Source organism: Ostrinia nubilalis, chromosome 10 (genome assembly GCF_963855985.1).
Source record: "Ostrinia nubilalis chromosome 10, ilOstNubi1.1, whole genome shotgun sequence".
NCBI lineage: Eukaryota > Metazoa > Arthropoda > Insecta > Lepidoptera > Crambidae > Ostrinia > Ostrinia nubilalis.
Window position 1 is genome coordinate 7,966,089 of NC_087097.1, and position 17,924 is coordinate 7,984,012.

The 17,924-nt window shown below is 38.2% G+C and overlaps 2 protein-coding genes across 4 annotated transcripts in view; both read right to left on the reverse strand.

The window, feature by feature from the left end:
- Positions 1–1,140: 1,140 nt before the first annotated feature.
- Positions 1,141–7,726, reverse strand: LOC135075560 (UDP-glycosyltransferase UGT5-like). Its single transcript, XM_063969981.1, has 4 exons — positions 7,363–7,726; positions 3,144–3,742; positions 2,688–2,910; positions 1,141–1,655 (listed from the first exon to the last, which is right to left on the reverse strand). Exons 1-4 carry the CDS (start codon positions 7,601–7,603, stop codon positions 1,144–1,146), a joined length of 1,575 nt encoding a protein of 524 aa, XP_063826051.1. The 5' UTR covers positions 7,604–7,726; the 3' UTR covers positions 1,141–1,143.
- A 2,253-nt stretch (positions 7,727–9,979) lies between these two features.
- LOC135075097 (serine/arginine repetitive matrix protein 1) overlaps positions 9,980–17,924 on the reverse strand; it is a 131,027-nt gene continuing 123,082 nt past the window's right edge. For all 3 annotated transcript variants that reach the window (XM_063969436.1, XM_063969435.1, XM_063969434.1), the window contains 2 exons: positions 15,019–16,246; positions 9,980–11,593 (listed from right to left, as the gene is read on the reverse strand). In XM_063969436.1, coding sequence (XP_063825506.1) covers positions 10,405–11,593; positions 15,019–16,246 — 2,417 coding nt within the window. In that variant the 3' untranslated portion in view covers positions 9,980–10,404. The remainder of the gene's footprint in view (positions 11,594–15,018; positions 16,247–17,924) is intronic.

Here is a 17,924-nt window from a genome sequence, read left to right on the forward strand (position 1 = left end):
TTTAATAAGTAAACCTTTGAAAATCAGGTATATACTTCTTTCTCGAAAACTACGGGACGGATAGATACCTACAATTAATGTTAACCTACAATTATTTTAATGAAATATTATATGAAATGTGTTAATCGAAACAGAATAGTGATGGCACAACAGAATCGATTATTGTCGCGATTCAGAAATTGACAAATATTATATTTTAAATAATTTATTAAAATCAAAGCCACAAACAAGCAGATTACCAAGTAGGTATGTTTTATTGTACATACAATTTTAGACAACTTGGTTTGTACTTTGTAGGATGTTTTTGTAGCATAACAAAACAAGCATCGTTTTTACACACTCATAATAGCACAGCAACACAATATGAGTGAAGTTTTTTATATCGTCTAAATACAGATTGTATTATATAAATTTTGTTGATATTAGTATTTTAGTTTATTATTATAGTTTTGTATATCTTTCCTAGACTAGATTATTATGTCAATATTAGATAACTACTACTATATTTTGCTTCTCATTCAAGCTATGATTGTTTACATAGTATATTGACTGCCTACATTGTTTTCAAAGTAAACTATTCTGTCTGCTATGAGATGGTATTGGTTTTCTAATAACAAAATAAAGATTATAGATCTACTTAGCTTTTTCCCTTCTTCTTGGCTTCTGCGGTGGCTGAATTTCAGTCTTTCACAGAAGGTCTTTATCGCATGCGTTTCTAGATATAGGTACTTTCATGTCCTATTTCAGATATAAGGATACTGGAGTTTGCAAATAACCTTCTTGTAGAAAAACTCGTAGATTAAGTATGTTGACGCTGATTGTATTAGTAAATTACTTATAATCATCATCAATTCATTTCAGCCACAGGACGTCCTCTGCTTAACATAGGCCTCCCCCAGTGATTTCCACATAGCGCGACCTGCATCCAGCGCTTTCCTGCTACCTCCATGAGGTCGTCGGTCCACATTGTTTGTGGACGCCGGTCCTACGCTGCGTTTTCCGGTACGTACCGTGGCTTCCACACCTGAACCTTGCTGCCCCATCGGACATCAGTTTTTCGTTCTACGTGCCTTGCCCATTGCCATATTAGTTTACTTATATTAACTCAAACCTTCAACTTCTCATGAAATAAAACAACGCTGACTAATTTTGCTTTATTTTTCCATTTCTAAAATCTTTTTTGGGTTCAACAAAACCTTTTAAAACTCTCAATATCTTCAACGTCACAAATATGAACGAAAGTACAGTCAATAAGATAAAAGCATACACATCTAACATGTTGTATGCTATCCAGCTCATTTCTAGACCTGGATTCTTCATGTAATTTGCTCCTTTATTTCGGATGACGTATTTTATCCAATAAATTGCCGTGTCTAATGCACTCATAGGTCTATCTTTGAACCTGATAGACATTTCTTTAGCCTTTACTGTGAAGGATTCACTGGTTAATACTTCGTTAAGCGTCTTTTCAAGTGTATATTCGTTGATGTCATGGAACTGCAGTAGTTTTCCTAAGCCTGCGTGTTGTATTTGCAGTAAATTGTTGAACTGATCGCCGTATATGGGCACGCCTATTATGGGAACGCCATGGTAGAGGGCTTCTTGGGTTCCAATCAAACCCCCGTGAGATATGAACACCTTTACGTTGGGATGTGCTGAAAATATAAAAGGAAAGTTGTTAATAATATTTACCTATATTTTTTAGGTGCAAGTAAAAGAAGTAGTTTGAGCTAAAATCTTTCGTTTTCTATGACTAAATATACACTCAACATCAAATAAACCGCACCTTCTGCGACGCGAACTTTAAAGATTTTCTTCTGACACAATCATGGTACCCCAACAATATTGGTGTTATTTGAAAGCCCAATAAATATCCTTAAAGAAAAATACATTTCATTTCTAAATAAATGATTAACATTTACCATAAATGTGACTTGAAAATAGACCTAACTTTAGGTTCACCTCTGGGATCAATTAGACCAATTTTTATGGTTATAAAACCAAATAAAGATCTCGAGTGTCCTCTTTAACAGATGGATAGCGATTAATCCCAACTTAACAGTTTTATAGTCATAAAAAATGGCTATAGCGTAACTACCTATTTTTTGAAGAAGTGACTCTGGATCCTTGTAAAGACACATTTTTGGGGTAAATACCTTTCCTTTAATGAAATGAAGTTTAGAACTAGGCTTTCAAATGGTACCAATGTTGGTGGGAAGTGGGGATGCATACGTTTGATAAGTGCTTGTCGCGGGAGGTGCGATTTATTTGATGCCGAGTGTATATTTTCAAAGGTAGACTAAGGTAATGTCAAACAAAACGGACCTCTCGCGTTTTAACAACTCGTAAAAATTATGTCAACCTATTCATTAGTGGTATAATTTACTCTATTTTTGTCAAGTTATTACATAATAATACACAGTCTTCAGAAACAAGACAGTTAAAATAATTTTAGAGAAAAAACTCATCATCATTTCAGCCTCAGGATGCTTACTGCTGAACAAGGCCTCCCCCAATGATTTCCACATCGCCCGGTTGGTAGGGCTACGTAGCCTCCACTCCAGAAACTTGCGGCCCCATCGGGCATTCGAGCATCCAACAGTTCATTTTAAATGCATTATCAAGATTTCAGATAAACAATCATTGACAATTTTCTATCGATACCACATTTTAAACGCTATGCTTACCTAGCACTTCGTTCTGCGGCAACCATTTTCTTACTACGACGTTATCAGGCTTATCAATGAGCAGGTCGTCTTCCCATTTCCACAATACAGTCTGTTTTAGTCGTCTAAATACATTGAGGAACGCCTTTCTTTTTTCCTCAGGCAACATGGAGCTCTGAATGTTCGACCCAAAGGTCATGTACACCACACCATTGATTGACTCGTCCAAAATTTTCTGCAGGTCCTGTAAACATCAAGATGCCAAGTAAACCGTCTGGAATATGCCAAAACAATCTACAAATATTTTATTTGGGTGCACTGAGAGGCATAGGTACGTTTGATTCTAATGCTGCATAATTTTATTATATCGTCAAATTAAGTAACAATCGAAGCAAAAACAATTGGTTAAAATGTACCTATTTAAAAAAAAATGTTTGAGATGCAACTCTTTACACTAAAATTTTATGTTAGACTCACCTGAGGAAGTTTTGGGACTCTTGGAGACAAATGAACTCCTCCAATTTCAACAATATTAGGCAGATAAGCAGTGGGAGGATCAAAACTGAAGTGGCTGTTGATTAAAAACAATGACACATTCTGTTGTATTTCATACAGACTTGGCACTGGCTCTTTTAAATTTGGCACGTACTTCGTGGCCAGTTGATCCATCATTGGTAAATACCAGAACCTCCACCAAACGTATTCGTATACTGTGAAGTATAAATTCCTCAGTCGTCCAAAGAAACTCCCTGGTTCTGGCACCACTAAAAATTCTGACACTACAGTGGCTAGTTGTAATGGATTTCTAGTAGCAATGTTGTGCCGCATACAATTTCCGTATGATGTGATTAAAACTAAAGGCGCTTCGTACTTATGAGCTAGAATGTACATCGCTTCTTGAAAAAACTGTTCACTGATGACAACATCGAACTTGTGATCAGCTGACAAAAACTCTCTAACTTGTGTGGAGTTTAAAACTACTTCTGTAAGTGTTAGGCCACCGTTCCAGAGGAATCTGTTGTGCCTTTCTTCAGCTGATAGGTCTACTGAAGTGAAATGGCTCGGCCTTTTACCACCTGAAACGAGAAACAAAAAATCTAAAATTGGGAGTTTATGTTTATGAGTAAATAAAATAATCGGAGACACCCCATTCACTAAAACTAAGGCTGAGAAGCACGACCTAACTTTGACCCTAACTTTAACGATAGCCGGTCTTCTGATTCAAACTCGCACTTTCTTCAAATATTAACTTTATAGTCAAATATTTAGTCTAATCAAAATTCACCGTAACGGTAGTACAGATATTATCTCACTCTTTATCATTATCATAATACTTTTACTGTTTGGAGTAATATTTACAACTATCTAACCACAGATTAACTTGATTATTGGTGCAATTAATTGATCAAATATGGGTCAATTTTAATCGGTTTATCGCATTCTTAGCGTCGCACGTGTAATATAAATAAGTATTTAAACTAAATGATTTACATCATTAAGTACCCATCCATTACTCTAATTAAAAACACATTAACATTCTGAATCATATTTATACTCGTAGTTATAGATTGTATTATCTTGTGTTAACCAAAGACAATTTAAATCTAGTATTATCCAGATTACTTATACCTGCTTCAAAAGCATAATGCTAGAAAATGTAGGTACTAGGGCACTATTTAAGTTGTGAGCCTCGACAACATAACGTGTTGTTAGACGACATCTGATACTTTTAATGAAAAGTTTGACATTTTTGACTACAACCTTATTCAAAACTTTTTATCATTTGGGCACGTTTTGTATTATTAACATTGAATTGAAAATTATCTTGACTACAAGAACATGGAATTGACTTGCGGAAATTTTCGCGCGAAGATTTATTATGACTTTCGATGTGGTTAATCAATACAAAACTAAAGCGGTCAGCTAAATTTCACTCTTGGTGATAAAGATATGTCCTTTACCATTGTAAAACGCTAGTTTAAGAAGTATAATATTGTATGTCATTGGCTCACCAGTGAACTTTGCGAAAGTCGTCCAAAATGACTAATAGTGGCGGAAAAAATTGATGTTGTCAGAAAAATGGAAGAGAAACCTCGTCATGTGATATATCGTAGGATTGAGATAATCCTAGGCATTAATTCCACTAGCAGTAATAAAATATTGTATGACCATATTATGGTTAATCGGTTTTTTTCTCGCTGGATGTCACAAAATTTTTTAAACGCTCAATAGGACGCTTGTGTCGTTTAGTCCTTGGAAATGTTTGATAAATACGTTTAGGAAGCTTTAAAAGCCGTTTTTAAAATTGTGACAGTTGACGAATTAAGGATGTATGCATAATGATCCTGAAAATAAACAGCTATCGACTATGGAGGTGTTTTAAGATGAACCAATTCCAACAAAAGTCCCATGCGCTCGGAACACTTTGAAACTTACGGTCGCCTATTTTTCCGAAATATCCGATTATATAACAAAAACGTCACTAGAGAAATTTAGAATGGTTAATTCTTAATTGTAAACAGCCACTTTTTTCCAAAAGTCTTCAGTTTAATAAGGGAAACTGACCAGCATAGTCGTTTCGCCATTCGTGACGAAAATGTGAGCTTTTACGCGTCTCGTCAAACAACTGACTATTTGAACACTCAAAATATGAAATAAACAGGTCCAACGCTACAAAATTCTTGCTTGGAATCTAAACACTTCTTTTGGTACCCATTAGCCAGAAGCAACTGTCGGTGCGGTCAAAAACCATGCTTTGGAGGTGCCTCAAGCTGAGTGGAAAAAATGCTATGAAAAGTGTTTCGGACACATTAAAAAGTACATAAATCATGAAAGACAATACCAATAAACGCAACCAATACCATTTTAATAATAAAATACTTTGTTTTCATAGTTAGGCTCACAACTTAAATAGTGTCCCACGTACATGTCCCCACAGTCACCATAATATGTATACAGGATGGAATTTTGTAATGCCACCTGAAGGGAAAGTACTCTTAAAATTATAGATAGAAAATTTATACTTAAAGAAAACATTCCTTTATTTTTGAAAAGAAAGAGAACTGCATTCAAAGATTTCTGAAAATGTTTCGAAAAACACCTCTATACAATTTTCTGTAAATAATTAAAATAATTTAAGATTTCATGGTTTTCCTTTCATTTGATTTATCAAGTTTGTTAGAGAGATTTCATCCTTATACTTAACCCTAAAGATCGATGCAATAAAAATACAGGGTTAAATTTTTAACAGATTTAAGTTGGTTCGATTCCGGGGTGTAGCTAGAAAATTTTTGGAAATCTTTGAATGCAGTTCTATTTCTTTTAAAAAATAAAGGAATGTTTTCTTTGAGTAAAATTTTTTATCTACAGTACTAAGAGTACTTTCATTCCAGGTGGCATTACAAAATTCCACCCTGTGATGCTAATCTAAGTGGCACTGGCAATTGATTGACTAAAAGAGATTGTGATCAATCCTTTAGTACGGGACTATTCCCACTTCTCGTTCCCACCGCTGCAACTTCTGTGTAGCCAGGATCTACAGCTCGACCGCCAATAAACACCCAACCCAGGTATTTGACCGCAATCGCACCTGGTGTTAAGTGAGATGCAGTCTATGATAGACAGTTCTGGACAGGTTAGTCTAGAAGACACTTTGTGATCACACAAGAGAATCTTCACGTTACACCCTTTAATTAAAGCATTTCGAGCAACCAAGACCAGAGTCAGACAATTTCGTTGAGATCAAATTCTTTATTGTTTTCATTACTATATTAGATTTGAATACTTTTGCTTTTAAAAATAATGTGATAGTACATAGTTCGGACAACGACATAATCAAGCTGAAAATTGTGACATCATTTAAAGTGAATAATGAACTTTTACTATCTAGCTCGCATCAATACTTATGACTATAATTTGTATATTTTAAAGACTGTAAACCCTTGAAAAGGAGGGTGATAATAGTGACTGAGTTTCTTGCGCTGCTTCTTCTCAGCACTGGCCCATTTATTGTCCCGAAGCAATGGTAGGGTTAATACTGGGACGTGTAAAAGTGCTATTTAAAATCCTATTTGCAAAAAGAAATGAGTTTTACAGAGTTTTTTTTACTATTACTTATAATAGTACTATAGTCTGCAATAACAATATGATGTGCTGTCAAAATTACCGCAATAAAAATAATAGTTACGCAATGTTGATAAAAACGTATTTTGCAACGCAATTAAAATAAGATAATCATTATGCAGCCCAAATATTTACAGTGCAAATGGGTAATTAAATGTTTATTATGTAAACAAAATTAAACTTACTACACTTACTATCAACTGCTACATACTTATATTAACCGTTTTAACGCTAAGTAAAGACCACAAAGAATAACTTATAATTGTAATCCCCCCAAAAGTGACCATTCCTTAGAAGTTGTTTATATTCTAACAATCTTTAAAATCACCCTTAAACAAAAGACAACATTCTTTTGGCTATTCTGCAGTAAATTAGAGAGGATCATGTTCCTGCACTATCATCATCATCATCCATAGGACGTCCACTGCTGAACATAGGCCTTCCCCAAAGTCTTCCAAATTGCACGGTTCGTAGCGGCCTGCATCCAGCGCCTTCCTGCTACTTTTATCAGGTCGTCGGTCCATCTCCTGCAGTATAACTAGACTAAATGACCTAACGATGATGTTAAACTTACCCATGGCATCCCAAATTTTGTCGTCAACTAAAACTTGATGGTAATTTGACGGCGGATCCGCTTCTTTGAACACTGTTATGACTGTGACATTGTGGCCCCTTCTGGCCAATTCCAAGCCTATGGGCTTCAGCATTATGTACTGTGATTTCCCAATATACGCCATCAGGTACAAAATATTCGCTGACTGGCAGCATATTACTATATTTAAAAATACACACAACTTAAGCACGTCCCGATACATTATTTAACACTAAGCACTATTGTAAAACACTATCACAAATTCATATTATCGGTTAATTTATATCTGAACCAGTTATCTGGCTCAAGCGGTGCGGAGTAGAAGACAGCAAAACGCAGAATAGTTTTTTTTTCCTTAACACCTAGATTTTAATGACTTTTGTAATTATGATAACCTAAAGTGACCTCAGATGTACAGATCTCATTCCAGTTGAGCGTGGTTTAAGTAACGTTTAATAATATAAACGTTATATCGTGTGAAAATTCGATTGTGCGTTTAAATGTGTAACGTTTTGCTGCATGGCCCCAACAGGCGTTGCTAACGGATGCTTAATTTGAATTAATAAAACTTAATGTTTCCATCATATGATTTTCAGACGCTCATGTAGGAAAAATCTGTTGTCTGACACCTCAGAAAAATAGGATTTACCTAGTTTTTCCCACGTTGATATGTGAGTTAAAACAATACCTACGCGTGTACCTACAGGTAACTTATTTAGAGCTACAATAATTTATGTAGAGCTTACAAATATTTATTTTAATATATTTATTATATTATACCGAATTACTTACCTATACATAAGTTCCCTCCTACTCAGGGTTGCCAGGTCCAAAATCACAAAAGCCGGACTTTGTGCTTCATTTGGCCGGACATTTTACCCTAAAAGCCGGACATGTGACGGGGGGGGGGGGGGGGTTGCAATTAGTGTCAGTTCATGAGTGAGTACTATCATCATCGGTTACTATCCAACATCCTGATCAGTGCGCTTCATATGATTCTGTGGCTCGACTTTCGCCTGGCGCGGCAACCAAATAAAAAGCCGGACAGGCCGGACAAGGCAATATTTGGCCGGACAAGTCCCTAAAAAGCCAAACATGTCCGGCTAAAGCCGGACGCCTGGCAACCCTACTCCTACTGAGTACTTAGGTTTTTAAACAATATCAGATTTTTTTACTTTATTAAAACAATGAAGTCTAATGGTTCCGTATATTCAAGACAATAGAGAATCAGTCTAATTTTTTTTCTATGCAGTTTCCATCGTAACATAGGTAAAAAACTGGCTGTTCTGACTAAGCAATCGCCGGTAAGTAATTACTCGTTAGTTGACCTTTAAAAATTATCTGAAACTTACAAAAAGTTCAATGACAGGCGATATGGACACTGATATGCCTATAACCGCGTGGATATTTATATCGGTGACAGATATAATAAATTACCTACGCTTTTTTGATACGCGTTTTGAAATTGTTTAACGCACGTATAAAATGTTTTGATAATCCAACGATTATTTCACAATTTTTAATCCCAATTAATTTTATTTCGTGCTGCAATTTTTAAAATACAAGCAATATTATACCTAATCTATACTAACATTATATTATAAATGCGAAAGTAACTCTGTCTGCCTGTCTGTCTGTCTTGCTTTCACGCCTAAATCACTGAACTGAACTGATTTTGATGAAATTTGACGTAGAGATAGTTTGAGTCTCGGGAAAGGACATAGGATAGTTTTTATCCTGGTTTTTGGAACAGGGATGCGCGCAATAAAGTTTTTCTATGACAGACAAAATTACACTCGGGTGAAGCCGCGGGTGGAAAGCTAGTAAGAAATAAATCTAGATCTACATTAGCGAGCTCTATTATTTTGTGTTAAATTGCACGCATTAGGTAAACTGAAAGAGGCGTTGACTTCTCTATTACATCTCAATCTTACCCAAAATAGATTGTCTAATCTTACCAAATGGACTGTCAAACTTTATTAGCTGATAAATCGACGAAGATTTTGCTATATTTGGCCAATAGATACCTACCTATTTAGTTAGATACCAAATTACTAAAATAGACTTAGTCTGGGTTGCACCATCTTACTATAACTTTGACAAACGTCAAAAATCTGTCAAATTCCATACAAAAAACACCGGTTATCGTCAAAAGTTACGGTCAAAGTTAGGTGGTGCAACTCAGCCTTAATAATAAAATTCTAGGCTAAGTTCATAAATAAGCCGGTTGTATAAGAAGTCATAATATTGATGTTGCCTTGAACGAACATTCTAAATCAGTTTTGATTTCGCGACTTCCTTCAACGAAATGTTAGAATTGGTAAAAAAAGATAAAATATTTTTAAAGTAACCCATTTCTGAGATAACTTTGTAAGTAAAAATTGCGCCAGTTAAGCAGAGACCAATTTGGTACAATAAAATTTGCTTTTTAAGTTGATTGTACTTATTGTTTAATTTTTTGGTACCAAATAAATGCTTTTTTTTTTCTTTCTTTCTTTCTTACATTTCATATATTTCCTCTCATTTTTACCTATACCTGTTTGAGTTGCAGACAGTTTACATCAGAATTATGAGTATAAGAAATAAAACAAAATTATAGTGCGTATTAACACATTACATTTAATTGATACATTCGTTATATTTTTATAAAATATTAATATCATGGGTATCTATGACGTTTTAAACATAGATAAACTTACCTATTTTTATATCGAGGTTGTCAAAAATCAATTTAATATAAGTACATATACGTATAATAACAATTAATTTAAAATTATTACATTGGACGGATTTAGGCCAATATTATTAGAATTAAATTAGTAAAGCTATGACTTTTTACAAAATAACAAAAAGCAGCTTACTTACATCAAATTAACACTTGTTATTTTATTGTAATTTCACGTTAGACAACTTATCTCTAAAGCATACGATCAGTCTGCATTATGACTCTTTATTCGTATAAGTACTTAATAGAAAAATATGGCATAAGGCGTTTGATAAGTCAGTGTTATTAATTTCAAATATCTAATAATCTCGAATCTTCTCCAATACTTTATAGTTACTACTTCTCCGCTCTGAGTACAGCGGGGCTGATCCATTCTTGGTTTCGTACGAAAGAGGCGAGGGCCGTATTCCGTTTTCAATGTATTTCATGGACAAGGGATCTTTATAACCTCTGCTTTTAGTTACGGAATTTACTTCTCTTGATTCAATTATTTCCTTTGAACGGCCATCCCTTGAAGGAACAATTTTCTTGCTGACCGTTTCCACTGTGTCTGTGACACTGGGTCGTTCAGGGTCTCCCGATCTCGTTTGGTACCTATATGTCTCAGAATAGTTGTCGCTGCTATTACTGCCTCGGCGGATCGCAGGAGACTTTAACCTCGTCTCCAAACGAGACACGAAAGGACTAGTTTCTCTGTTTAATGAATCTGTTTTATACAACGGTATCTTTCGCTCCTCCGATATGCGATCTTTGTAATGCGGAGACGGTGTGCCATATCGTGAAGACAACCGGCTGCCATCGGATTCGTCATCGGCGTGTAGGGTCTGGTAGAGTTCAGGTGCCCGTTCTCGTAGACCCTTTAGGAATATTTTCTTCTTGTCAGCTTCCTCGTGGGATTTGTATCCATTCGTATGGCCATTCGTTATCGGTGTGGTCTTGCCGTATCTCGCACCAAAGAGCCCATCGCGTCTTCGTTCTGTTTCGCGAGACACTGCATCGGCAAGGTCTCGCTGACTCCTGTTGATTATAGATACGATTCCAGGACTCTTAAGTTGCTCTGGAGTCTCATCCAGACGGCTCAAGTGCGGGTTTGATTTATACATGGTTGAGTAGTTCCTGTTCATTCCTGAGACGTAACGCGGGTGTGTCTCCTGTTCGGGTGCTCCCATAGCAAAACTCTTACTCCTGTTGAGAGCCTTGTACGCCCGCGCCGGCTTAGCAGGTCCAGGCGGGTATCCGTTTATTTTACCGTCGGGTGAAGATGACACGTTGTTGGAAATATTCACTGCACTACTGGATCGTTTATTAGGTGTGAGTTTGTGCCAGTACTTGTTTGAACTGGGCTTTTCGGTGGTTTTCTCTTTGCGTTCGTGCAACTTCCTCGGCAGAGTCTGGGCGCTGCGCGCGTAGTCCTCCTCTGTTTCACTGTTCGGGTTCAGTCGGCTTGTGGAGTGACTGAACCGACCCAAAGTGCTCGAAAACTGGCCCCTGAAAAGTTAAAAATATCACTTAGTTTTTCGCTCATCTAATCACGTTATTGCTGGGTCGTTATGGCTAAATAACCTGGGCCCACGTACGCTCATTGTTCTCTATTGCTGTATCATAAAAACTTGTAATCTCGTCTTTTAGTAATTGGATTCAATGGGGAATCTCGTCCCACACACCTAACGACCGGGTTTTGTTTACGCGCATTAAGATACAGGTAGATATAACATGCCTTTGATCTACAACAATTTAGCATGCCGCAGCGGTGTTCATTTGCGTCTTGATTTATTGTAAAAACAGCTAGATGTGGGCGCGCAATAATTAGACGGGAACAGAAAAGATCGCTAGAAATACAAAATACAAATACGCCGTGCGTTTTAATCTGCAAAGATAATTGTATCATACTAATTTGCATGAGGCGACCGCCAGCTAAGTACACACCTGTTGTTCTCAACATTTCCTTGCAGTGAGTCACAGAGTCTGGTGACAACAAATGCTAGTTAATGAAAGAGCGATCTGAGTCAGTGGCTGGTCTAAATAAGGGCTTCTTTGTAAGAGATATTTATGCCTCTATAAGGAGTCGCCACGGACGGCCGGTTGCAAAAGGCAAGATATGCCGGAAGGTTGGTAGTAGGGCATGCATTATTCGTTCGATATTGGTATTCGAATATTTCGAATACTAAAATTTATGCTATTCGAATACTTCGAATAAAACGATTTTTTCGAATACTGCTTTTTTCAATATAATGTAAATTAAAAGAAACACTTTTTTGTCTATAATCATTTTAATAAGGATCAATTTGCTTAATACAATCATCTAACTTCAATAACTACTTGAAAAAAAAAACGCTGCTATCGAAGGTATTCGAAAAAATACTGTTCAAACGAATGAAGCCCCACATCGGTGATCTGATACCTGAACACCAATTTGGTTTCCGGGAAAGACACTCCACAACTGAACAGGTCCACAGCCTGCACACCATAAACATCGTCTCTGAAGCACTAGAAAAGAAATGATACTGCTCAGCTGCGTTCTTGGACATAGGTCAAGCCTTCGACAAGGTCTGGCATAAAGGGCTCTTGTACAAATTGAAACAGAACCTCCCATGCCCGTTCTACGAAATACTTAGGTTGTATTTGAAAGACATATGCTTTGAAGTCAGATCTGGAGACTCTGGTTCTGCCCTATGCAACATAACGTCCGGTATACCCCAGGGTAGTGCCTTGGGGCCCGTGCTATACCTATTGTTTACCGCAGACCTGCCAACAACTGCAAATACATTCACAGGAACCTTTGCTAACGAAAATGTAACAATGGCAACACACGACGATCCAGTGACGGCCTTACTCTCACTCAAATCTGTGCATGTTCATGTAACCTTCACTCTCAGAAGAAACTCCTGCCCACACCGGTTAAACTTAATGGTATCCAAATACCTCAGGCTGAGCCGCTGAGGACGTTAGGTATCTGGGCTTGCACTTGGACCGCAGGCTAACCTGGAGAAAGCATATAATATGGACAAAGAGGAAGCACCTAGATGCCAAACTAAAAAACATGATGTGGCTTATCGGAGTCCAGTCACAGCTGAACACCAGTAGTAAAATGATGGTCTACAAAACTATCCTTAAACCTATCTGGACCTACGGGATACAGCTGTGGGGAACAGCTGCCAACTCCAATCTCGACATAATCGAGCACTTTTAGACAAAAGCCGTACGTTTGATTTACCAAATGCCGTGGTATATCAGCAACAGGCTCATCTATCAGGACTTGCCATTGCCCTCAGTCAGAGAGGAAATAAAGAGCCACACATTCCGCTACAAGGATAAACTTTCAAATCATCCAAACTCATCAGTCCAACAACTTATGACCATTGAAGGCTTCCTATTCAGCAGACTGCAAAGAGTCAGGAGTATCCTTAGTAGATTTTAGGACAGTTGAGAAACCGGATGCCCACTGAGGGCAACTGAGTCACTGGACTCCTGCTGATTTATTACAAACAAAAAATCTTAGTACCACAGGAGATAACTACACCATAACACTAGCACCATTGGAAACCATATGCCTGGCACTTTAACCTTTTTCGCGAATATTGGTTGGCACTTGAAGGGATATCTGCGATTGCGCGCACTTGTCCATTCATCTAACCTTACCGCTAACTTCTTGCCTCCAGTTTTAATAGTTTTAAGTTTTATTAATAAGTTTGCGGTCAGATATTTTTAAAATTTTTTAATAGGAAAGGCGTATTCGTTTTGTTCGAAAAGACCGAATAATTACATAGAATGCTATTCGAATAATAAGTGTGGCGAATATCCGAATAATATGGATATCCGGATATCCGAATTGCATGCCCTAGTTGGTAGTTGCCGCTTGATTGATGTGACATATTGCGCGGTTTTGATTGGCATTAAGTTAACGATTTATCTTTGTCTTTACCTAGCCATAAGGCTAATAAAATAATGGCAATTCAATTATAATGTGATTGTGATAAAATGACAGACTACCCAAATGTGAGCGATTTCGGTTTATTGGGAATCTAGCCCAACAAAATACTACTTTTTACTACATTAGTGCTATTGCAAGTTCTTTTAATATGAACAAAGGATTGTATGTATTGCGCAATGAATAGGTATAAATGTTTAAATCAATATTGTGTATTTTTAATCATATTCTATGGTATATGAACTATGAATCCTATTTTCTTATAAGAACTAGTTTATCAACAAGAATTTCTAACATATAAGATAAGATCAGAAAAATATGGGTTAAATCTAAAGATGGAATAAACTCGCATATCGTTTAGAGGCAGTTGACAAATTAAAACATTAAATTTACTTAGTTATCGGACACTAATAATTATTCCCCTAACACGAAAAACTTACTTAATGTACCAAATGATATAGAATCATATTCAACAATCAATGTCTAAATATTGAGAAATATAGTAGGTGTATGTCTGTAATACTGGTAATACAACTTAGGGGCATCATCTGAACGCACCATATAAGTTTTGTTCAAATTATCTATTACACCCTGTATACCATTTTGTCTTTAATAAACTACACCAACAACACGCGTATCTTATACCAACAGAAACGAGCCATTCAATACACACAACATTATATCAACAGCACAATATTTATATTGAGCCCTAGAATATTACCTTAAGCTTATGATAATATTGGAACATGGAACATTAATTAAATTTTATGCCTCTAGCCTCAGTGTAGGCGGAGAACGGCTTCGTTGTACGACAAGATTCTATTTAAGGTCCATTCCGATTTTAATCACACTTCTATATCGATTAACGATTTGTACAACTTTAAAACGTAGTGCGAATGGTGTATTATCTTTTTTGGTATACAATAAAATGTTATGAGGATTGTGATCGGTGTGGGTGGAATATAAAGGAGCAATGTCAACTTACCGGTCTCGGTGGTCGCGGGCGTCGCCAGCGGCCGCGCGTCTCGAACTGCCCTCGTACTTGTGCTCGCGGCCGTAGATGCTGGGGGCGAAGGGGTCCTCCCCGAGGTAGTAGCGGTGTGGAGGCGCGACCGGCGGCGCCAAGTCTCCACTGTACTGCTTGTAAGTCCGCGAGGAGTGCTCCGGCGACGGCGAGCGCGAGTTCCGCCACCGCGCGCGCCTCTCCGCAGACGCCGAGCGAATCTTCCCCACCAACTTCCTGATCGAGTTCCCGATTGCCGAACCCATAGACTTCCGAGCCGGGGACGGGCGGCGACCGCTATCAGCGAAACGAGTTTTCTGATTTTGTTTCCGCTCGTCCCGATCGCGTCTACGAGGTGGGGTGCGATCCCTATCTGAACTGCCGCGACGCTCTCTCGGCGGGGAGTAATCGGGCGGAGGCTCTGTCGCTCCCTCTTCCCTGCTATCACGCGATCGCCCCGAATTCTCGTTGCGTGACGAACTTCTGTAACCACTGTCGTAACGATGCTCCTCAGACAATCGCTGCTTCAGATGACGTTTTCGCTCAGGTGCTACAGGTCTGTAGTCGTCCTCGACTGACGGCTCGCGGAAGGAGCGGTCGGCTTCTAGTGGACGGAATGGGGAACCACGTGGTGGGCTGTGCATTGTCGACGAAGATACGTAGGCGGAGTCGTCGCGCGAGGGCGGGTGACGGCGGCCGATCGGCGATGACCTCCCTTGAGGCGATTCGCGTTTCCCGTATACGTGTCTAGGGGAGGAGCCGTTTAGCCGGTCGTCGCTGGCATATGGCGAGCGCACCGTCGGAGGTGACGGCGATGAGCTTCGTGGTTCCGGCATCCTGGGTTTACTTGCACGTCTTTGGGACCAATCTGCTACTCCCTTAAAGTATCCCCCTGTCCTGTTCACTGAGGCTGGCACACGCTCGTCGGAGGGTGTCGACGATTTTGTTTTTCTTAAAACGCGGTCTCCGTACACTGGTGGCGGTGGCACTGAAGATGACGTTTTCCCGTAGTAGCCCTCGTCGTTTGCTGTTTTGTTCTTGACGTAAAACGTGGGTTCCGGGCGCTTTCCAATTTCTTCGGCAATGGAGTCGTGTGACGATCGGGAGTCGCTGCCGAAGTGGCTCTCGAGCCACTTGGACGTTTCCTTCTTGCGCGTTTCCTCTTCGATGTCGAAGTCGAGAGGGCGTTTCGTGTAGTCCTTGTCGTGGTCTGAAAGAAGGTCAACACTTAAGGTTTCGGGTATATTAAGTATATTATGGAAATGCGATCGACACGGGCGCCCGCGACGCGCCGCACGCTCGAGTGCCCGCGCGACAGCATCCTAGCGCACACTTGCTATGGCGTAACCGTTCAGTCAATAAGTTTGCCAAACCACTGAAGGTCAATGCGTTGTAAACATCGAGACATCTTTACTTAACCGCGGTGAGACAGTAGCAGAGCAAATTATTCACTGAATATTAATTTTTGGGTCACTATTGCTTTACGATGTGTCTGTATTATACTCATAGTATTATGTAACATACACACTGTATACTAAGCTATCTGAGAGGCTTGATTGTTGATTACTGATATTCAATACAATTTTTGCCTTTACTAAATTACGTAATCAGGTTATCCAGTTGCATGAGTGCCATTAGAACAGAATTTATAGGTCCGACGTATTTTTAGTTGTAAATGTTGAAATCGAGAGATGAGCACATGAAATCAGATGTGCAATAAAACAAGACAGACAAGTTGAGAAAGTTTATGTGAGCAGAAGTGGGTCCGGGCCATCGCTGCAATCATTAAACGACACACCCTTTTTTGCTCAATAAAATTAAAAACACACCAAATATACGAAATCCCAAGCAATAGGTGCTCCCGAAGCCGTGTTGTTGTGGCCAGCTTAGGTTCTTTTATTTTAATTTGTAGCCATCAGCATAACTTAGGATTTGTAAACTATAATTGGATGAGTATAAAAAGAAGATTACTTTCAAATAAAAATTAAACAACCGGAATGTGGTCTCGAATGTATATTTATCAAAGCAAGATTTGCTGGATGTTATAAATATTTATTTACAAATATGGAAGGACCTCTAGCAAAGAAGTCTTGTCTTTGGTGCGCTTTTATAATTTTATGGTGCATTTATTCATATAACAAAAAAAACTGTATTGGCAAACGTATTTTTCAATATTCTCATTGCCAAATCCTGAAACCTTCATAACTTTACTTCACGGCTACCCATAATTCGACAGTTACGTTTTCCATCGTATTTTAATTTGCCCTCATTAACAAAGGAATACCTTCAAATTATGGGTCTGACCATACAAAAGCCGATGTAAATAGAGGATTCCGACACGTCGTGCCAAAGGCGACCTCTCGGTTTGCGTAGGCCCAATGACTAGCCATAACTGGCGATGGACGCTAGTATGAAGTTGTATGTTTATGCTGGCCAGTTTGAATACGCCACAACAACAAAAACAGTTGAATTCTATTTTTTGAAATTAGAACAGCTCTAGCTTTAGGAAACGTACACCTCTAACAGATATACAAAAAACAGTTGAATTCTATTTTTTTTAATTAGAACAGCTCTAGGTTTAGGAAATGTTACAACTAACTCTGTTTACAAAAAACAGTTGAACTCTGTTATTTGAAATTAGAACAGCTCTAGGTTTTAGAAACGTCGAAAATACAGTACAAGCACCCTTTTATTATGAGAGAAAAAAAATGCTCTTGATGTTCTTGTTCTTAGCTTTTTTGGTCTAATTTGAGAGTTCGTCGAATCGTCCAAACTGGTTTGTCGCATTTTGCATAGTAAAATAAATGCGAAATTATGTGACTCCTTCTGTCTAATACCTTTTATTTGGTAGAGATATACAGATCCCTTATATTTCTAGCTAATCCTTA